Genomic DNA, 22,999 nt, shown 5'->3' on the forward strand with positions numbered 1-22,999 from the left:
TTTTTCAATGAATTAATAAATATTTTTAAATTTCGTCTTACTTGAGAGTATAGTAAATATTGATAGATATACCCCATATAAACAAAAGTTCTTTGGGATCTTCAGTAATTTTTAAAAGTGTAAAGGGGTCCTGAGCTCCAAAAGTTTGAGAATCACTAGTATAAGTCAAGATACATTGAAGCCATCATGAACACATGACAGAATTACAGGATATGCCAGATGGAAATAATTTCTCAGTGATGTTTTAGACCATTCTGCACAAAGGTAGACATGCTACCAGAGGAGTTAGAAAGAGCAGGAAGATGTAGCAAAAAAAAAAAAAGCCATTTCCCTCTATTCTTTCACCATAATTAAGGCATCATAAGCTCTGAGCTATGGGGTTTTCTGTCTTTGGCAGGTCTGAAAGACTGGGAAAAAAGACTCATCATTTCAGACAGAGCCCACATTGGTGAGTACTGTATTTTAGGGTTTATAAAGTAAGTACTTTCCTCACAATACCCCTAGAGGGTATATTTTGCAAGAATTATCCCTGTTTTACAATAAGAGGTTCTGAGACTCAGAGAACTGATTTGCCCAAAGTCACATTAGCTAATATGTTGAAGAGTCAAGACTAGTAGAGCCCAGTGCTTCTTCCACTGAGTCACACTGTCCTGAAAGTCAAATGAATGAGAGGAAGAGTAAGCAGTCGCCTTCCTGGTCCCATAGCATAACATCCCTCCTAGAGAAAAAACATTGAGTTGTCAACTCTTAGTCTATTAGTCAAAGGAAAAAGTCCTGATCTGTCTGTCCCATAATTGGGCTTGTTCTGCTCCAAAAGACAATGACTTTTAGTGCCATCCTTTTTTTCATAGGGCAGAATTCAGTCCCGCCCATTTTTCTTTACATGTATATCATGCTTTATTGTTTCCAGTTCTCTCTACCCTGCATTATTCCATAGGATTCCCCTAGAGCCCCAAGAGGTGAGCCAAGCAAGGACTGTTATCCTCACTTTACAGGGGAAGAAATTGAGACCCAGAAAGGTCAAATGACTTACTTTAGGTCATATAGTATGGGAACAATGGAGCCAGAATGAAAACTCAGGCCCCTGGTACCTCACTCTCCCCTGCAAAATGTTCTTTCTGCTCCACCAAAAGACCTCCCACTTCCAGTCTTCCACCATTCCTTTCCTAATGGTGACACTGATGCTGCTGGGCATGGTGTTCACCTGCTAACTGCTTCTCTCCTTCTCTTCCATTCCCCCATCCTTCCCTCCCTTTTCTCTTGGCAGTGTTTGATTTTCACCAAGCAGTCGATGGACTTCAGGAAATGCAACGTCAGGCTCAAGAGGGGAAAAAGTAATTATATCTCAACATCTTCCTTCTGTTAGTGATTCATCAGTCTGGCAAATTGGTACATGTGGGGAAAGGTTCCTTGGTATGGTAGAGAGAAAGCTGGACCAGAGTCAGGAAGACCCGGGTTTGAATCCTACCTCAAACTTACTAGCTGTGAGGCTCTGGGAGAGTCATTTATGGTCTCTAGGCTCCAGTTTCCTCATCTGTAAAATGACAGAGTGGGGATGATTCAGTGACCTGTAAGGTCCCTTCAGTCAGTCATTCAGTCAGTTGTCAAGCAATTATTAAGCACCTCTTATTTGCTAAGCATTATGCTAAGTGCTGGTGAAACAAAAAAAGGCAGAAAAAAAAAAGACCCTGCTCTCAAGGAACTCACAGTCTCATGGACTTTATCCCTTCCAACTGTCAATCTCTAATCCTGACTGTGGATGTAGCTGAGACATAAGGCTGGATGATGTGATCCAAAGTCTTCGGTGCTATGAGGAATTCCATTCTATCTGAAATATGAATCACAATATGGCCTATACGGGGCAGCTAAGTGGTACAGTGAGTAGAACTCTGGCCCTGTAGGCTGAAGGACCTGAGTTCAAATCCGGCCTCAGACACTTGACACTCTTACTACCTAAGTCACTTAACCCCAATTGCCTTACCTTCCCACCTCCAAAGAGACAAAAAAAAAAAACCAGACCAAATAAGTCCTGCACTAATTACATCCTCTAGGTCACTCATTCCTAGGAAGGATTTTTTCCTTTAATTTTCTAGGTTGGTATTTCCCATCTAGTGTCCCATGGAATCCTGATGTTTTGCTCAACAAACTCAACAAACAACTACTACCTAGTTCGTTGTTTGTGTGGAGGGGCTCAAAGATAGATAAGAAGTAAACAGGTGGTGCAGTGGATAGAGTCAGGACAAAATTTGAGTTTCAATTCAGCTTCAGTCACTTAGTATCTGTGTGACTTTGGAGAGGTGATTTAACGTCTGCCTACCTCAGTTTGTAAAATGGGAATAACAAATAATAGCCACCTCAGAGTTTTGTAAGAATCAAATGAAATCCTACAAGAACAGTGCTTCACAAACAGTAGGTGCTTAATGTAGGCTTTTTGTTTGTTTTTTACTTCCTAGAGTTGTTGTAAGGATAAAATCAAGTCATATTTTTAAAATACTTTGTAAGGGGCAGCTAGGTGGCACAGTGAATAGAGCACTGGCCCTGGAGTCAGGAGGACCTGAGCTCAAATCCGGCCTCAGACATTTAACACAAAAACTAGCCATGTGACCCTGGGCAAGTCGCTTAACCCCAAATGCCCTCCAAAAAGCAAAAAAATAAAATACTTTGTAAACCTCAAAGCACTCTACAAATGCTATTGTTATTATTCTACAATTCAGGACTTCCTTTCAAAATATTTACATTGTAAAGGGGGGGGACAATAGGGAAAGAACATTAATATCTATGATACAAAAGAGAGTGAGGTAAGTACAAAAGAGAAGTCCTGGAAAATGTTGTTTACTTGTAACGGAAGGGAGGTGCCAGAGTGGGCTTTGGCTAATCAAGCATTTGCTGATGAAGGGTAGATTGGAGAAGGCCTTGAATGTAGGGCAAGGAAGTTTATGTGCTCTGGTAGACGATGAGAATCTACTGAAGGCTTTAGAGTAAAGGAGTAAGTACATATGCACCTTAGGAAGATTGCTCAGGTAGTTTGCTGAGGATGGACCCAAGGAAGGTGAGGCTAAGGCAAAGAAAACAATTAGGAGGCTGGTACAGTAGTCCAGTGCAGCTAGATGGCACTATAGGGCACAGAGCACTGGGCTTGGAGTCAGGAAGATTCATCTTCCTGAGTTCAAATCTAACCCCAGACACTAATTAGCTGTGTAACCCTGGGCAAATTACTTTATTTCTGTTTGCCTCAGTTTCCTCAACTATAACATGGGAAATGATAATACCTATCTGGAAGGATTATTGTAAAGATCAAATGAGATATTTGTTTTTTAAAAAAATAGGATACTGCTTGGCATGTAGTTGACACCATACAAATGCTTATTCCTTTCTTTTCCCTTCTTCTCCCATGATTCTAACATGATCTGTCAGGAAATTCTGCTATTAGCCTGGGTAATCTCTAATGGTCCTAATCTATATATGGCCACTGGACCCAAATATCTCCGGAGGAGAAAGTGAGGCTGTTGACTTTGCACAGCCCTGCCTCACTTAAATCCAATTCACATCCAAGTCATGGCATCACTTCTCTAAGGTCATGGTCCTCTTCGAGAGGACAAACAACCACCACAACACAATGATCTACCATTAACACTTTTCTTCCCTCTTCATGTTAAATATCAAATTGTGTGTGTATGTAAGAAAAATGACTATACCTAACAATCCACATGAAAAACAGGTTTTATTTCCTCTAATGGCTGACTCAAAGATCATTTGCATAAGATTTTCTCGTTGGTGGAGATTTACCACTTAATGCTCTGTACTTTTATGAGGGGCAGAGCTGGTGAGAGCTTGAGAGAGAGGACATCTGTGTGGTCTTCTAGTTTCCAGCTTCAGGAGAGTAGACATCTGACTCTGGACTCTCTTCAGGTCCCTAAAGGGAAAGAAAGATTTTTGGGAAGAAGTCAGTATGTAGAAGAGCTGTTGTCCCTATTCTTAGCTTGCTACACTAAAACCTTCAGGGAATTTTCCCAGGGGTGAGATCTGAGACTCTCTCTTGGTTGAGCTGAGTTCTTACTCCCAATGGAAGTCATCATTTACTCTGTGCATTGTCTCATATATATTCAACTATGTCTACTTTTTGTTTGCTCTTTACTTCATGTGTTAACTGTGGCATTTAGAGAGAAAGGAGTCAAGACTTAGATATATGGCTTGAGGCACTTTTTCCCCATTAAGGGATGGCCATCAGGAGCACAGCTTGAACTTTTTAATTATCTCTCCTGCACTAACAATATTTAAGAGAGCAGATCTTAAAAGAGAGATAATTCTAGCCCAATCTACCCTCTCTTTAAAAAGAGCAGAGTGAGATCATCTGCTTCAGCCTCCTGCTTCTCCTCCTGGTAGGAATCAAAGTTTCCTTTGGAGAAGGGTAGAGAAAGGTAGGTAGACTCTAGAGATATCTTTTCATACCTCCCTTGCAGCCAAAATTCTCAGTGTAGTAAGCTGGGGATAAGGACATGACTGAGGTCACCAGCTCTTCTACATAACAGCTTCTTCCCAGAATCTTTCTCTCCCTTCATGGAGCTGAAGAGAATCCAGAATCAAGTATTCTCTCTCTCTCTCTCTCTCTCTCTCTCTCTCTCTCTGTCTCTCTCTCTCTCCTCTTCCCTCCCTCTCTCTCTGTCTCTGTGTCTCTCTCTATTTTTCTCTCTCTCAGTTAGAAGTCAGGATCTTTTCTCTTTCAAGCTCTTATAAATCTGCCCCTCATAAAGGTATGGAAAATTGAATGATAAATCTCAACCAATGAGAAGAGTCTTATGTAAATATTCTTTGAGCTGGCTGTTATACCTCTACTTTGCTCCCGAAATTCCCTTCCTTCATCTCCTGGGGTCTTTCAGCAACTTAGTCTCTTCATCCTAGATTTATGGGTCAATTCACATATTTTAAGCACCAAAGTGAACCATAACCAAATGAGTTTGAGAAACACTGATCAGGACTGGTCTGAGAACCTCTATCAGGAATCACAAAGAGGTTCTTTTAACCTTACTTTTATTGATATCTGTAATTTTTAAAATCCTCTTCATTTCTAAAAATACTTGGAAATCCATATCTTATAACAAAGATTTAAAAAGAAGAAGAAAAGTTGCTCAGCAAAACTAACCAACACAGAAATCATAACTGGCAGTATATGTAACATTCCATTCCCATAGTCCCCCACTTCTGCAGAAGGGAGAAAGTTTAAATTTTCTCAACTCTTCTCCAGGACCAAGCTTGGTCATTATAATTACATAGTTAAGTTTTATTTTGTTTTTGTTCTAGGGGAAAAAAAATTAATGAACTTTGAGCAAGATCCTGAATTGTCACTGTTCTGATCACCAGCCCATCACTGCCTAGCAAGGACTCCCCTAATCAATATTGTTCCTGCTGAAAACTGCCCCATCCCGTAAGAGGGGAGAGAGGAGGGAAGGGGAAAGGGAAGAAGCATTTATTAGTCACCTACTATATGTCAGGCACTATGCTAAGCACTTTACAAATATTATCTCATCTGATCCTCACAACAACCCTTCAAGGTAGGTGCTATTATTGCCTCCATTTTACAGTTGAGGAAACTAAACTAGACAGAGGTTAAGTGACTTGCCCAAGGTCACACAGCTCAAAAAAGTATCTGAGGTTGGATTTGAATTCAAGTCTTCCTAACCCCAGGCCTAGCTAGCTCTCTATTCATTGTACCACCTAGCTACTAAAAGTGAACCATGGGAGGGGAAACTTGGCGAAAAAAGACTGGACAGAGAAAAATGAAAAAATAATGGAGGAATTTTGGGCAGGTTAGTGGTTCTGTGGATAAAGTACCAGGCCTAACGTCAGGAAGACTCCTCTTCCTGAATTCAAATCTGGCCTCAGACACTTACTATCTGTGTGACCCTGGGTAAGTCACTTAGCCCTGTTTGCTTCAGTTTCCTCATCTGGAAAAGAGCTAGAAAAGGAAATGGCAAACCACTCCAGTATCCTTGCCAAGAAAACCCAAAAAGGGGTTACCAAGAGTCAGACACAACTGAAATGACTAAACAACAACACTACAAGAGAGCTTAGTCAGGGAAAAGGGGGATTCTTCCCTATGCCCTTCACATCCCACTACATAAGCAGTCCTGGTGTAGCCAGTGAAGGGCAAGCCCAGACCAGTGGGAAAACAAAAGATGAAGGATATGGCTCTGGACCTTCTTGAGGTTCCAGCTCCATATCTTAGAGCCAGAGCAGGTGACTCACCTTCTGACCAAATGTTTTCTCCTTTTGCACTTTCCTTAGTCTCATAAGGGGCCTATTCATTAAGTCACAGAAGATTGTTTCATATGATTTAGAGCTGAATTGGACATCATCCAATTCCATCCCCTCATTTTAGACACCAGAAAATTGACACCCCTATCCTCTGATAGCAAGTGCACTGTTATTCCCACTATTCCTGGACACTTCTCTCTATTAAACTTCACTAGTCTTTGAATACCAACTCAAGACCCCAAATTCTCGGACCTTTCTGACCCTTCAGCCTACTTGGTTCCCTGGGATCAGAGATCAAGAATGCTTTATTTGTTTGATCTGAGAACCTGGGCTTGAACCCCAGCTATCTCATTTACTTGCCTGTTCTCAGACCCAGTTCCCTCATCTTTTAATATGACAGAAGTAGGTACACTAACTGCAGAGGTCTCTTGAAACTCAAAATCTATGATCCTGTGATACACAGGAGAGGCCGTGTAGTGTGTTAGAGAGCTGGCCTCAAAGCCAGGAAGACCTGGGGTCACATCCCACCTCTGACACATACTGGCCATGGGACTGTGGGCAAGTGATGTAATCTCTTAGTCTTCCAGGTAATTCTTTAAAACCACACATTACAGAGAATTTGCTGATTTGCATTGATAGACTGGAGTTTCTTCTCTGAAAGCAGTTTCTCAAAACAAATCACAGGTCAAGTAAAAAAAAATATTAAATACCATATCCAGACCCTCACTATCTTTTCTTTTTTTCCTGTCTCTGTCACTCTCTCCAGTTTTCTGGTCTTGTTTATTTTCCTTCTCCCCTTTATCTCTGCATATTTCAGAACCTAAGAAGGTGTTTTCCAGGATTTATTCACAAGGGAATAGAGAATATATAAATTCAGAAACAGCAGGCTACAGAAAGACCATTGCAAGTATGTAAACAGAAGAGATTCCTAGTCTCAGGTTGACTGACCTTTAAGTCTTGTGTTATTGTTCAGTCATGTGACTCTTTGTGACATGTTTGGGGGTTTTCTTGGTAAAGATGCCCGGGTAGTTTGTCATTTCCTTCTCCAGCTCATTTTACAGATGAGGAAACTGAAACAAACAGGGTTAAGTGACTTGCCTAGGATCAAACAGCCAGTAAATGTCTGAGGCTAGATTTGAACTCAGTTCTTCCTGCCTCCAGATCTAACGCTCAATCTACTATCACCTAGCTACTCCTTAGGTCTTCTTACATAACCCTTAACTGAAGTTGCCCAGACCTCTGATGGGTTCATCCCAAATCCCCTGGGCAACTAAATCTAGCAGCCTCCAAAAGAATGAGAATGTCATCCACTCCCAGCATACATAGCCCCACTAAGACTTTCCCATCTGGGCTCTCTGGACCCAGTTCATTGGGCCATTCTACAATGCCTGGCTTACTATTAGTCAAAAATCCCTCTGGTGACTTACAAAGGCATTTCTGTCACTTACTAATGTGGTGGCTAACTCACTCCACCCAAATTTTAATAGTAAGATAGACATGACCTTCACTGGAGGTTGGGGCTCACTGGGACACTCCTACAGCAATGAAATCACGGGTCCAGTTGCTATCCCTAAAAAAACACCTTTCTTCACATAAAGTTTTTCCCAATCAATCCAAAGATAATAATTGGCTCTGATTAACACACCACCTCCCAATCTCACAACAGGTATCCTCCCCCTTTACACCCTGCTTCCCTACCTGACCACCTTTCCTCATCTCCTTGCGCCCCTCCTTGATGATCTGCCCCCTTTCTTCTATGGTTGCTTCCTGACCAAGCTTGCACCGACTCCTGCCCCCAAATCTTTTTCCCCTTTTCTCTGGATCTGTCTCACACAGCCAGCCCTGGGTCTTTCACCTTGGTGGGACATGACAGGGTTCATTTCCTCCCCAAGCCCAGCCATTTTCTTTTGGAAGGAGCCTCTGGTCTGTGGTGATTCTGGGGCAACCCCAAGACAAGCCAGGGCCTACCTAAAGAGCAAGGAGGATGCCTGGGATCCCTGCTCCAGACAGGCCAGGGGTGCTTTGCTCACATAACGTCCTACTGCTATGAGGTTCTGGAAAGAGAAGTAGAGTCCTAGTTTCAAATCCCTGCTCTAATCCCTAACTGTGTGACTCTGGGCAAGTCACTTCATTTTCCAGTCTCAGTTTCCTCATCTGTAAAATGAGGGGGTTAGACTAGATCCCTATGGACCACAATCACAGGTCCATTTGTCAAGCTCAAGCTCAAGTCCTGACTCCTTCAGAAGGCCCTCTCTGATTAGCCTAGCCCACAAACATGCCCCTATCCCTTCAACTCCTACAGGTCTATGCCCCTCATTTGGAAGTTCATATATTCTGTTTTATATTATTATTTAAATGTTCTCACCCCCTAACAAGCCTATAAGTTCCACAAGCACAAGCCCCAGATCCATTTCTTCTCTATCTCCCCTCAAAGCTCAGGGTGGGGCCAGCTGAGCCCCCAGGTTGGACACCTTGGCTTATTCATTGGTTACCTAGTTCAATGATTGGTTGCCTTGGATAAATCACCAACTGAATAATTGTCTTCAGACCACTGAATAGTGAAATAAGCTGGGACACAGATTTTCAATTTATCCAATCATTCCATTGACTTGATTCTTCTGAAATATATTTCATAGAATCTTATGCCTGGAAGAACCTTTAGAGCCAACTTAATCCAACCTCCTTTTTTTACAGATGGAGAAACTAAGGCTCAAATAACAGAAGTGACTTATTCAAAAACATATAACATTTTTAAATGTACCCTTTATACTGAATAGCATGCCAGGGGGTAAGAATTGCTTGGCTATTGGGGGACCAAAGAGTGGAGAGAGACACAAGGACTTACCCACTGGGAAAGAGATTTCCCTGGTAGGAGAGAGGGTGTAGTATTCCAGCCCACAGTCACTCAAGATGTATATAATACTTAAGTCATATTTTTGGACTCTGCCAGATCTTAACTAGATTCCCCACTCTATTTGTTTCAGTATTGGTACCACAAAGAAAGGAATTGGACCAACATACTCTTCAAAAGCTGCCAGGACAGGACTTCGCATCTGTGACCTCCTTTCAGATTTTGATGAATTTTCTGCAAGGTATGGGCAGGAACTTTGACCTTTCCTTTGCTTCTAAGAAAGAAAGAAAATGGAGAATAGTGAAAGCCAGATGACAGGAGAAGGAATGGATGCACTCAGGGTTAGCAGTTACCCTCCTCTGGTCAGCTCCTCTAAGAGCCGGGCTATGGAAAGTTCAAAGGCTTCTCCTCAATACATCTGGGTATGTCTGGAATTCTACCTGAAAAAAGAGTGACTCATTTGTTGTTTTATAGGTTCAAAAACCTGGCCTATCAGCACCAGTCAATGTTTCCCACTTTGGAAGTGGATACAGAAGGACAGCTGAAAAAACTCAAGGTACAGATACTGTGCTTGGGCTGTTTAAAGGCGACAACGGAGTAGGACGTAGAATTCAAGCTTGAAGAGACCTAATCCAGTTGTTCTTAGCTTGCGACCTATGAACTTGTTTTTAAATATTTTGATAACTTCATTTCAGTATAATTAGTTTCCTTTGTAATCCTATGTATTTTACTTTATGCATTTAAAATAACATTGTGGAAAAGGGCCCATAGGCTTCACCAGACAACCAAAGGGGTCCATAACACATAAAAAGAGTTAAGAACTCCTGATCTAGTCTAATCACATCATTTTACAGGTATGAAAACTGAGGCCCAGAAAGTAGAAGTGACTGAACCAAAGCCACATACTGTGCCATAAAAAATGATGAGTTCAATGATCTTAGAAAAATCAGAAAAGACACAAAATAATGAAGAGTGAAATGAGCAAAACCTGGAAGACACTGTATGCAGTAACAGCAATGTTGTTTTAAGAGCTAATAGGCTGGATTTAGTATCGAAAGACCTATCTAGATACTGACTCAATATCACTTGCATAACCTTGAATACTCTCTTACCCACTGACCTCTATTTCCTGCTCTCTAAAAATGAGAGTTTTGAATTAGGTGGTCTCTCTAAGCCCCTTCCAGCTCTAAACCTAGAATCCTAAGAAAGCAGAGAAGTAAACATGGTAATACGTATGCCAATGACTCCCTCCCAGTAAGGTCTAGAGTCAGAGTTCCTCTGTCTTTCTACCAGAAGAAAGTGGTTTCGAGTTTTGAAGGCCACAGCTATATTGTAGGGCTGCGGCATGCGTGGGGGGACCTTTTCCTCTCCGTTGCTCATTATATCCATTTCTACTGACACTTGCAGGTCTTAGCTGAAAGAATCAGACCCATGGTACGAGATGGAGTGTATTTTATATATGAAGCTCTCCATGGGCCCCCAAAGAAGATTCTTGTGGAAGGTGCCAATGCAGCCCTCCTCGATATTGACTTTGGTAAGTTAAGAGTCCAGTGAGCCAGCTCAGGCCCAAAGTAATAGCTGGTATCTAGGGAACAGTTAGTTATTTAAATGTCTAGCATGATTTAGAGACAGGGATAGGTTTTGATAAATGGGGGGTTGAGATCATATTCAGGCATGGATAGGTAGATGCTGATTTTACAAGGCAATGGACAGGTAGCATAAAGTTGAACCCATTTCTTTGATCTGAAGCTCAAAGATGATAGTGGGGGAGCCCTAGAACTGAGTAATGCTCTATAAAGGTTTTCATAGGGGTGGACGATCTCAGGACAGAGAGTCAAAGGAAATCTGGAATGTTCATTCTTTGACCCCATAGGAACAGAACAGGAGGACTGGACTGAATAATACTTGGCTTTGATTTAGCACTTTTAACTCTCCAACCTGTCAGTAAATCACCTACCCCCTCAAACATTACTGAGCATTTTCTTTGCATCTCTCTAACTCACTGGTAGTTATATATTGTGTGTTAATGCCTGGAATACCTTCACCCTTTTTCATACTTTAAAGGCCACATCAAAAAGCCATTTTCTCCACTCACCTTGCTGTTGGATTTTGCAATTATTTAATGCATTTTTAGTATATTGCTATGTATTATATTTAAATCCAGTTGTCTTTTTCTAAACTGTGCTGTTGTTCAGTCCTTCAGTTGGGTCTGACTCTTCATGACCCATGGACTATAACACACCAGGCCCTGCTATCCTTCACCATCTTCTGAAGTCTGTCTAAGCTTGTTTGTTGTTTCCATGACACTATCTATCCATCTCATCCTCTACCATCCCCTTTTCCTTTTGCCTTCAATCTTTCCCCAAATCAGGGTCTTTTTCCAATGAGTCCCATCTTCTCATTATGTGGCTAAAGTATTTAAGCTTCAGTTTCAGAATTTGTCCTTCCAATGAATAGCCTGAACTAATTTCTTAAAGTACTGATTGATTTGATCTCCTTGCTGTCCAAGGGACTCTCAAAAGTCTTCTCCAGCACTGCAATTTGAAAGCATTGATTCTGAGGTTATCAGTTTTCCTTGTAGTCCAACTCTCACAATCATCCATTGCTACTGGAAAAACCATAACCTTGACTATATGGACCTTTGTCAGCAAGGTGATGTCTCTGTTTCTTAATATGCTGTCCAGATTTGCCATAGCTTTCCTTCCAAGAAACAAGTGTCTTTTAACTTCATGAGGCAAATAAGGGCATGTCAGATGTCACTGGCTGAAATTTCTTGTCTCTTCCAGGCACTTACCCCTTCGTGACCTCATCTAACTGCACTGTGGGGGGAGTGTGCACAGGGTTGGGGATCCCACCACAGAACGTGGGAGACGTATTTGGCGTGGTTAAGGCCTATACCACCCGCGTGGGAATTGGTGCCTTTCCTACTGAACAAATCAATGTAAGTCTGCCATTTAAACCATCTAGCTCATCTTCCTGAGGGTCTACTGAGTACCATGAGATCATAAAATTTGAAGCTAGATGGAAGGGACCTTAAAATTCATTTAGTCCTGCCATAGCTAGATGGTGCAACTGACAGAGTGCCAGGCCTAAAATCAGGAAGCCCTGAATTTATATCCAGTCTCAGACACTTAGTTGTGTGAACCTGGGTAAATCACTTAACACTGTTTGCCTCAGTTTCCTTATCTGTAAATGAGCTAGAAAAGGAAATGGCAAACTACTCCAGTATCTTTGCCAAGAAAACCCCAAATGAGGTCACAACGAGTTGAACATGACTGAAAAGTAACAGCAATGGCATTCTATAGGTGAAGAAACTGAGACCTGGAGAGGTTTCCTTTAATCAGACAAGTAGTAAGTAGTAAAGCCAGTCCTGATTAGATATCGCCTCCTCTCATTAGGTCTGTTTCCTCATCTATAAAGTAGAATCTTGCCTCCCTCATGGAGCTACTTTAAGGACCCAAGAGAAAAGGAGTATGAAGGTGCTTTGTAAAATGGAAGTCCTCTACAAACAGGAGGGACTTATTAGGGTATGTGCATTATTGTTCTACAGAAGAAGTCTGAGACTCAGTCCTAACCCCCGAGGACCTGACGACTGACTCTCATGTCCCAAACAAGGCCAAAACCAGAAGAAAGTGAAACGGAGTACAGAAAGCCCAGGACTTAGAATCAGGAGACCCAAGTCCTGATCCGAGGAGTCCTATGAAAGACTTACTCGACCTCTCAGGATCTCCATTTCTTCCATGGTAAAATGAGGGAGTCAGGCTAGATGATCTCCAAGGCTCCTTCCAGGCCAGATGTTCTTTGATTCTAAATCCATGGGGCTCACCTGGGACAAAAACCAGGAACCCTGCCTATGCACAGTAGACAAGTCTTTTGAGTTAAAGCTTTCAACAGCCATGAGGTGGTGGAGAGAGCACTGAGCCTGGAGTCAGGACTGACCCAAGTTCAAATTGGGCCTCAAGCACTTAGTAGCTGTGTGACCCTGGACAAGTCACATAACCTCTGCTTGCCTCAGTTACTTCATTTGTAAAATGGGCATAACAACAGCACCTACTTCTCAAGGTTATTGTGCGTTTCAGATGAGACAACGCACAGTCTATAGAACTTAATTTGTTGCTGTTCAGTTGCTTCTGATTCTTCATGACCCTTTTGGGGTCTTCTTGACAAAGACAATAGAGTGGTTTGCCATCTTCTTCTCCAGCTCATTTTTCAGATGAGGAGACTGGGGCAAACTGGGGTAACTTGCCCAGGGTCCCACAGCTAGTATTTCAGATCAGATCTGAATTCAGGAAGAGGAGTCTTTTTTTTTTCAAGCAACTGGGGTTAAGTGGCCAGTTATTTCTGGGTGTGATGCTAATTATCTGAGCCCGGATTCGATCCCAGGTCATCCTGACTCTGGGGCTGGTGCTCTTACTCACTGTGCCACCTGGCTGCCCCTAGAGGAGTCTTTCTGACTCCAGACCTAGCACTGGATCCACTACACCAATTAGCTGCCCTGCAGCTGGTGTAGATATTGTATAAAGGTCAGTGGGGGAAGCACACTAATGCAGTGGAAGGGATACAGGGTCTGCAACTTGCCAGCTGTGCAAGACCTGTAGATGAGTCATTTCCTCTTAACTTCTGTTTCTTCCTCTATAAAGTAAAGGTAGTAACAGTTGTACCACCTGTTTCCCAGTGCAATAGTGAAGAAAATTTTGAAGAGCCACAGAAATGCCAGCTATTGTTATTAGAATGGATTCCAGTTAAGGGGACTCTGACCACATCTGGGAAAGAAGGGCAGCAACATCCCAGGTGTTTTATCCAGATAATCATCGGGTAGTCTAGGGGAAGAATACATCATCCCTGCCATCAGGGATCTCATAGTTTTGAAACATACTTATAAATGGAAAAGAGTAAAAAGTATAAGAAAGAGTATAATTATGGTGCTGTGGGAAGAACTCAAGCTTGGAAGGAAATCCCCCAGCTCTGCCATTTACTTGCTTTGTGAACTTGGTCCTGGCTCTTCACATAATAGAATCTCAGAGCTGGAAGGGATCCAGTAGATATCTCAGCAAGAATCGCTTCTATGACATCCTAGACAAGTGGCCCTCAGTTTCCACCGGAAAAGGTTCAGTGATACCAAACTCAGCACCTAGAAAGGCCCTCATTCCAATTCACTTGGACACCTCCAATTGTTCAACATGTTTCTTTTCTTTTTTTTGCTTTTTTTGGAGGGCAATTGGGGTTAAGTGACTTGCCCAGGGTCACACGGCTAGTCCTTGTGTTAAGTGTCTGAGGTCACATTTGAACTCAGGTCCTCCTGACTCTAGGGCCGGCACTCTACTCACTGTGCCACCTAGCCACCCCCTCAAAATGTTTCTTTTCTATCAAACTGAAATACACTTCTGTGTTCCAGAAGTGTATACTTCTGCCCTCTGGGGGCAAACAGAACAAATGAAATTCCTTTTAGTGTATTTTTTTAAGATTGCTATCATGTTCTCCCTAAACTTTTTCTTCTTTAAGCTAAATATATCCAGTTCCTGAGTCTAATCTTAACTTGGCTTGGTATTGAATGTAGCAGCTCCTCTCTGCGTGGGCACTGGAGTAAATGACCTTGAAAATTCTTCTCAGCACCAGCATTCAAGAGTTCTGTGAATAATATGTTAAGTTTAAGGGCCTCCCTCGCTGAGCCTGGAAAATAAAGAGATAAAGTCAGGATGGAATAGTCGGGGAACTCTTCATGAACAAAGTGAGAACTGAGCTGGGTCTTGAAGGATGAGTGTTTTAGCTAGGCAGAGAGGAAAGAATCAGGGGCATAAATCAGCTTCATTCAATCTCCCTTCTCTTTGCACAGGAAATTGGAGACCTGTTACAGAAGCGAGGCCATGAGTGGGGAGTGACCACAGGCAGAAAGCGGCGCTGCGGCTGGTTAGACCTTATGATTCTGAGATATGCACACATGATCAATGGATTTACTGCGTAAGCAATCGTTCCTCTGAGAAGCATCCAGTCTTTGTTCAGTAACTGTACTAGGCCACACTGGGAAGAAGACTGAGGAAGAACAACCCTAGGCAGTCCCTGGGGAATTTCACAGATGAGGTTTTTAGAAATCAGCCAGTCAATGAACATTTATTAAGCACCTACTATGTACCACACACTTTGCTAAGGGCCAGGGATACAAAAAGGGGGGCACACATTTTAATGAGAAAGCCAACATGCAAAAAACAAATTGCAAATACAAGACATATATATATATATATATGTGTGTGTTTGTGTGTGTGTGTGTGCCCACAGACACACATAGATAGATCATAGATAGACAGATATACCCACATCCATGTAGATAATGACAATGGAAATTACTCTCAGAGGGAAGACCCTAGCAGCTGGGGGGACCAGGGATGGCCTCTCTCAGAAGTGAGCATTGCAGCTGAGCCTTGAAAGAAGCCAGAGAAGCCAGGAGAGGGATTATTCTAGGTGCAGGGGACAGCCAGGGAAAAGGCTCAGTAAGGAGGCAGTGTGTTTCGTGCAAGGAACAAGGCCAATAGAGCTGAACTGATGTGTATGGAGGCAATTCAAGTGTAGGAACACTAAAAAGAGAGGACAAGGAATATTGTGCAGGGTTTTAAAGGACAGACAGAGGATTTTCCACTTGATCCTGGAGTTCATAGGCAGCCAAGAGAAAAAACAAGACTTACCACCATGAAACAGTGAAGAAGTCAAAACAATATCAGTGAGGTAGGAATTTAGGTTTATTCAATTTTGCAAAAATAGTGAACACTCAATTATGGAGCTAGGAGGTGCAGTGGCTACAGCACTGGGCCTGGAGTCAGGAAGACCTGAGTTCAAATCTAGCCTTAGACACTTCCTAGCTGTGTGATTCTGGGCAAGTCATTTAACCCCTGTCTGCCTCAATTTCCTCAATTGTAAAAATGGGCATAATAATAGCACCTACATCGCAGGGTTGTTGGCAAGGATCAAATGAGATAATATTTGTAAAGGACTCAGCATATATTAAGTGGTTAATAAATTCTGGTTTCCCCCTCCTTCCCTTGAATGTAGATTACTTAAGACTCGCTTTAAATTCACAAATTCTAATACAACAAATTCTCAGTTTAAGTCAAACATAATTTAAAAAATTAATCTGAGGTCAAAAATTTTAAGAAAAAAACCATGTGATATATTAAAAAGTCATATGTATTTGTTCTCTTTTTAAAATTGTCCACTGTTCTATTTGTGTTCACTCACATCCATGGGAGCAAATAAATGAGAAGTGATTACTACCTTTGGGAAAATGTAATAATAACCACCCCTTTGTCTATTAACACGTTAAGGTTTACATAGTGCTTTCCTCCCAGTACACCTGTGAGGTAGCTAGTTCATGTATTATTATACTTATTCCCATTTTAGAGATGGTGAAATTGAGCCTCAGAGAAGAAAAGTGACTTGCCCAAGGTCACACACTTCATAAGTAATCAAGGAGGGAAGTATTCTGACCCCTGAGTTCAGTGCCCTTTACGTTATGTTTCATTCCCTCACAGTATAATTATCAGAGGATAATATTCTTCAGATAGAAAGATGAATGCTAGGATGAGGTTCACTTCTTTGATTTGTTCAACCATCTCCAACAGCATTCTTAAATCTATAGAATGTTCTATAGAATGCTATTTGTTCCTGTGAACAGGGCTGAGCAAAGAATATTAACGTTTTCAACAATAGCACCATATTCCCTTCTTAAAGATTAAATGTTAATTACATCATATGTGTTTATAATTTTGTTATAGTGATGAAATGTTTATATTATTAGTGTAATTATATTATATGAAAATTGAATTTATTATATTGTTAGTATAACATTACATTATGAAAAATACCTAAAGTGGACATTTTTAGCACTAAAATGTGCTTAATTTCCTACATTTTGTTCTATATTTTCTCTAAATCCTTTTTTTACCCAGAATATTCAACTCCCCATTCTCCTATATGAGCATGTATAGATTTCAATCTCCCAATTTTCAGTGGCTAGTTGAGTTTAGGAAACATTCTATAAATTTTACTGAGCATTGCTCTGTGTATAGAACAGTGGTAGGTACAATGAAGGAGATGAGGGAAAGAAAAGACTGTGTATAGCACAGTGCTAGGCACAGTGAAGGAGATAAGGAAGAGAGAAGACAGTGTTCCTGACCCACACGCGGTGGTCCTAGCCCAGCTGGGAAAACAATATTTACACAAGTAAAAAATTAAATTGGAAAACAAGACAACAGAAGAGGGGTCCTTTTCTGAGCCTTACTTTCCTAATCTGTAAAATGGGGATCCCTTAAAGACCTACTTTAGAGTTATGGGGAAATTGTCTTGTCAACTTTAAAGCATTATGTGAGCTATTATAATTACAATAATTGATTATATGCCATTTTCTGAAATACCTTGGTTTTGAATAGGCTGGCATTAACCAAACTGGATATCCTGGATGCCCTAGATGAAATTAAAATTGGTGTTTCATACAAGCTGAATGGAAAAAGGATTCCATACTTTCCAGGTAAGTTAGAGTATGCCATGGTTGCCTTCCTAGTCAGTTCTCCTTCCTAAATGATATGCATCACCTTCCCTACTGGCTTCGTCAGAATTAAAGAGTTTGGGACCAACCTTCATTAGAGGTGGCATCTTTTCCATTCCTTCAGTCTCTCTAAAACTTGACACAAGGATTTTGATTACTGTGGTCTGATTATGAGACACATCGGGGCAATGATATGTTGCCATGAAAAATAATAAACAGAACCACAGTGGATAGACCTGCCTATACCCACAGTGAAGTCATTTAGCCATCAGAATATGGTAGAAAGTCCACTGGCCCAGGAATCAGGGAACCAGAATTCAAAGTCTCACTATGCCATTTCCTCTTTGTGACCTCTGCTAAGTCATTTCACTTCAATGAGACTGTTTTCTCCTCTGTAAATGGTAATATTTGCTTGCTAGGAAGAACTCAGAATCAGTTTTAGGAGGGACAGTGCTGAATTAGAGATCTCTGGAGAGGACATCCGGGAGAAGGAAGGGACTGCAGATCTTGCAATTGGAAGCCCAGTTAAAGGAACTGGGGCTCTTGAGCCTGGAAGAGAGGTCTCAGGGTGGACCCAACTGCTATCTTGAGTATTTGAAAGGTTTTTATGGAGGAGAGATTAAACTTTTTTGCCCCAGAGGGCAGAACTTTTCAGACTTCTGCAGCAAGGCAGATTTGGGCTCAATATGAAGGAAAGCATAGCCATTAAAACCATCCAAAAGTGGAATGGATTGCTAGGGAGCTGGTGAATTCCAAGTTGCTAAAAGTCTTCCTGGGGAAGCAGGACAACCATTTGTCAGGACTGTTGCCAAGGAGGATTATTGTTCAGATAAGGACTGAATAGGTCATCTCGAGGAATCTTATCCAACTCTGAGATTCTATGATTTTTCTTTTCAGTGGACCTGTGATTATATAGGAGTTCTTTTACCAAACCTAAATTACTAATGCCTAGGTCACTGAGAGGTTATGTGCCAATACGTGTCAGAGAAAAAGACTTGAACCCAGGTTTTCCTGACTCTGAGGACAACTTTCTACCCACTCCTCCATACTGCTTCTGTCTGTAATTATTATCAGGTAAAAACAGAACAACAGGCAAAGTCCAGGACTGAGCGGCAAGAGACCTAGGTTCTACTTCTAACTCTTTCTGTTTTCTGGTTGTATAACATGGGACGGTTCCTTTTTGGTCTCCGAGCCTCAGAAACCTCTGATGAAGGCAAAGGATAATACATGCCTGCCTCCCTCCCTATCTCGTTCATTCGTCAGTCATTCATTAAACATTTGTTAAGCACCTGTTGAAATCACCATGGGTATTAAAAGAAATAATGCATGTGAATACCCTTTGGAAAGTAAAGCACTGTTATTATTTCATTCAGTAAGGAGCTTTTCAGTGGATAACTTAAAATTCTTTGATTTTTGCCAAAATGGAAAGGTTCCATTCCTTTGTTTTTTTTAAAGGCATACAATTGTACTTGGTTTAAAGACCAAGAGGCAGAATGGTACAGTGGAAGGCTCCCTGAACTGGGAGACAAGAGAGTTCCATTTTGCTCTGCCATTAACTTGCTGCATGACCTTGGACAAGTCATTTGCTGTCCCTGGGCCTCAGTTTCCCTCTCTGTACAATGAAGAGGTTATACTAGATGATATCTAAAATCCCTCCTGGCTCTGCCTTCCTGCGATTAAATTTTATCATGCTGTTACTTCTTTCCCATTACTCTATTTTTGCTTTGTCCTCTCTTATACACTACACTTTTTTACCCAGCTTTCTTCAGCTAGCTAATCACCCTTTGCTGCTGTGCTCAGAGCACACCATTTAGAGAGAGAAAGCCCTACACTGTCCCCTGCCCCCAACCCCACCTCCAGCCTCATCTGTGTCCTTGGCTCATTGTCTGAGCCCACCGGCTCAGTAACCTGAGTTGCCTTGGGTTTTTGAGTGGATGGACGCTACCTGGGCCTCGTGGGAAACAGAAGTATCAGCCCGGTTATTATCTTTAACTCCCATTGCCTCCTGGAGGAATGAGGAAGCAGTGAAAGGGAGTGACTAAAGATGATACCAGAATACATGAATACCGATCACAACTGGTTTACCACTTGGTAGATAAATCCTACAAAGTTGTCTAAGGCAATAGACACTGAATGAACTGCCCCAGTACACAGCTATTGCCAAAGGTGAGATTTAGACTAAAGTCTGCCTTCTACAAACACATCTAGCAGTCCACACTGCTACGCTGTATACAAAATGATGCCACAATAATATCTTACATTTCTAAAGCATTTTATGGTTCACACAAACATTTTCTCCATAACAGAGTTGGATAACAGCAGGCTGTACAGCTATTAGTATCCACATTTAACAAATAAATTGAGAACTCAGGTGAATGGTCATGGTCACACAGCTGTTATGAAATAATAATTCACATTAACATAGCACTTAAAGGTCTCTAAAGTGCTCTCCTCACAGCATTCCTGTAAGGTAGATAACACACATATCATTTGACAGATGAGGAAATGGAAGCCTGGATACAGCGACAGGGCTCAGAATCCTGTGACTCGCTCCTCCATTCAGAGGGAAAACAAACTGGGCAGGCTTGCAGCCAAGTAACCTGGAACACAACACCCAAATGAAGGATCACATGATAAGTGTGGTAGAGAGAGAAATGATCCTGAAGGCTGTCTGAATGTTGTTTCTGGCAATTTATCAGTGGAGCCTTTGGGGTCTCCAGAAGGAGACGGGCCAAGGGGGGATAGGATCAAATGTATAGAGCTAAAATCATCTTCCTTATTCATATACCTGGTTATCATCACGATAACAACAGCAACTCAGCAGACACACACACAGAGCTTTGTCTGTCTTTCTACTCAAATATTGCCCGTGGTTCTCTATCTCTCACTTTAAAGTTAAAGCTTATTTGTGGGGCATTCAAGACCTTCCAAGTCTGAGGCCATGCTGACTTCCAGTCTTCTCTCTCATATTCTTCTCCACAGTTTATGTTCCGGCACCGTTCACTGATGCCTGAACATGACTTGTACATTCCACCAGTGGGTCTTTATCCTGTCTTTGCCTTCCACTATTATATCCCTAGCTGTCTTCTAAAGCACAGCTCAAATGCTAAGTCCTCTTTGAGACCTTCCCTTTCCTCCTCTTCCCCAAAACATGTTTTTTCTGAAACCACCTCCCTTGTCAAACCACACACACATATACACACACACGCATGCACACGCACACACACACACACACACACACACTTGTAGCCTGGTACCCATGCCCAGTACTATTGTTCACTACTATTCAATTGTTATTTCCTAATGAATCTCCACAATTTGCTTAGCAGTTCCCCAATTGATGGCAATCCCCCTAAGATCCAATTTTTTTGCCACCACAAAAAGAGATTCCAAAGATATTTTTTAACATATAGGTCCTTTCTTTTTTCCTTTCATCTCTTTGGGATACAGACCTAGTAGTAGTACTACTAGAATATAAATTGGTTCTGAAGGGGATTTGTGTTACCTTGTTACATAGCTATAAAAGGAGAGACTGAATAACCTCACTATGAGAAGGGATTCCTTCACTGGGCAGGAAGTTTGCCCTTTGATTCTGTGACTAGAAGATGCTATGAATCCATGTGTTTTTCCCCAGCTAATCAGGAAATACTTCAGAAGGTGGAAGTGGAGTATGAAACAATGCCTGGATGGAAGACAGATACAACGGGGGCCAGAAAATGGGAAGACCTCCCTCCCAAGGCTCAGAATTACATCCGGTTTGTGGAAAATCACATTGGTGTAGCAGGTGGGTTTCTGTGGGGTTATTTCAGTCATCTTCAACTCTTCTTGACCCCATTTTGGGGTTTTCTTGGCAAAGATACTGGAGTGGTTTGCCGTTTCCTTCTCATTTTACAGATGAGAAACTGAGGCAAACAGGGTTAAGTGACTTTCCCAGGGTCACACAACTAGTAAGTGTCTGAGCCCAGACTTGAACTCATGAAGATGAGTCTTTCTGATTCTCCACTGGGACAATCACTTAGCTGTCCTGCACTATTTGCTGGTTGGGATGTACCCACCAGGTCTGTCCTGGATACTGGGCACACTCACATCTCCTCAAGTGCTGACCCATGTTGTGATTAGGATGGGTTGGGATGATGGGACAGACAATGGTGGAATGTAAAATCTGAAATGTAAGCTTTATGGGACTTTTGGGGGTGGAGGGAATAGAGGCTGGAAAAGAGCCCTGGTCTGGATATCAGCAGGCTTGGAGTCTACTCCTATTTGTGCCACTGACTTTCTGTGTGATCTTGAGCAATTTTTTTTAACTTATGAGTCTCATTTTCCTCATATAAAATGGAAAGATAAAATAAGACGGATTATAATATCTACACTATCTACTTCACAGGCTTATTGTGAAGTTCAGGTGGGATCATGCTTGTAAAAGTATAAAGCACTGAGAGAATACCATAATTAACCATTTGTTGTCCAGCCATTTCAGTCATGTCCAACTCTGTGACCTCATTTGAAGTTTCTTTAGCAAAGTTACTAGAATGATTTGACATTTCCTTCTCCGACTCATTTTAGAGATGAAGAAAGTGAGGCAAACAGGGTTAAGTGACTAGCCCAGGATCACACAGCTAGTAAGTGTCTGAGGCTGGATTTTAACTCGGGTCATCCTGACTCGAGGCCTGGCACTCTATTCACTCCACCACCTAGCCACATCATTAACCATAGTGGTATGTAAAAGGGAGAGATTAATTTCAACTTGAAAGGCAACAGTAAAAAGACACTGATCTTAGAAGCAGAATGCCCAAATTTGAGCCCTGGCACCCATGTTTAGTACCTGTGTGACTGGATAAATTATTTCAGTTCTGAGTTCATTTCTTAGTTTCCTCATCTGTTAAGAGTCAATGAAACAAACTTGTGTCTCCTGTGAGGGAGGTTCTGTGCTAGGGTACCGGGGGTCCTAAGACAAAGGCCTTCTCTTTAAGGGGCTTCTTTCTGTTTTGTCAGAGGGACACAAGACAAGTAAACACAAAGTACACACCAAATAATACAAAGCAATTTCAGGACAGAAAAAGTTTAGCAACTTGGGGAGGGGGAAGAAAATCAGGAAGGGAAGACTTCATGGAGGGGGTAATACCTGAACTGTGTCTTGAAGGAAGCTAGGGATTTTTGAGGCAGAGGGGAAAGATGAGATCATTCTAGACCTGTGCAAATGTATGGAGGCAGGGGATACGTCACGTACAAGGAACAGCAGGACAGTCTGTCCAGAATGGGGAGTGCATGAAGATAAGTAATGTAAATGAGAACAAAAAAACCTGGCGCGGATGATTTTGCATTTTATCCTAGTAGTAATAGTGATACATTCAAGGGTGTTTTTT

General features: G+C 41.7%; 1 protein-coding gene across 1 annotated transcript in view; it reads left to right on the forward strand.

Annotated features, from left to right (window-relative positions):
- ADSS1 (adenylosuccinate synthase 1) overlaps window positions 1-22,999 on the forward strand; it is a 90,238-nt gene that overhangs the window by 61,756 nt on the left and 5,483 nt on the right. The window contains exons 4-12 of the mRNA XM_069103714.1: window positions 398-448; window positions 1,268-1,334; window positions 9,237-9,344; window positions 9,578-9,659; window positions 10,511-10,637; window positions 11,890-12,044; window positions 14,937-15,061; window positions 17,521-17,618; window positions 21,271-21,420. Of these exons, the coding sequence (XP_068959815.1) occupies window positions 398-448; window positions 1,268-1,334; window positions 9,237-9,344; window positions 9,578-9,659; window positions 10,511-10,637; window positions 11,890-12,044; window positions 14,937-15,061; window positions 17,521-17,618; window positions 21,271-21,420 (963 nt within the window). The remainder of the gene's footprint in view (window positions 1-397; window positions 449-1,267; window positions 1,335-9,236; window positions 9,345-9,577; window positions 9,660-10,510; window positions 10,638-11,889; window positions 12,045-14,936; window positions 15,062-17,520; window positions 17,619-21,270; window positions 21,421-22,999) is intronic.

The sequence above is a fragment of the Petaurus breviceps genome, unplaced genomic scaffold, assembly GCF_028583685.1.
Source record: "Petaurus breviceps papuanus isolate PSGF00001 unplaced genomic scaffold, PetGlider_PUasm1.0 64, whole genome shotgun sequence".
In the NCBI taxonomy this organism is placed as follows: Eukaryota; Metazoa; Chordata; class Mammalia; order Diprotodontia; family Petauridae; genus Petaurus; species Petaurus breviceps.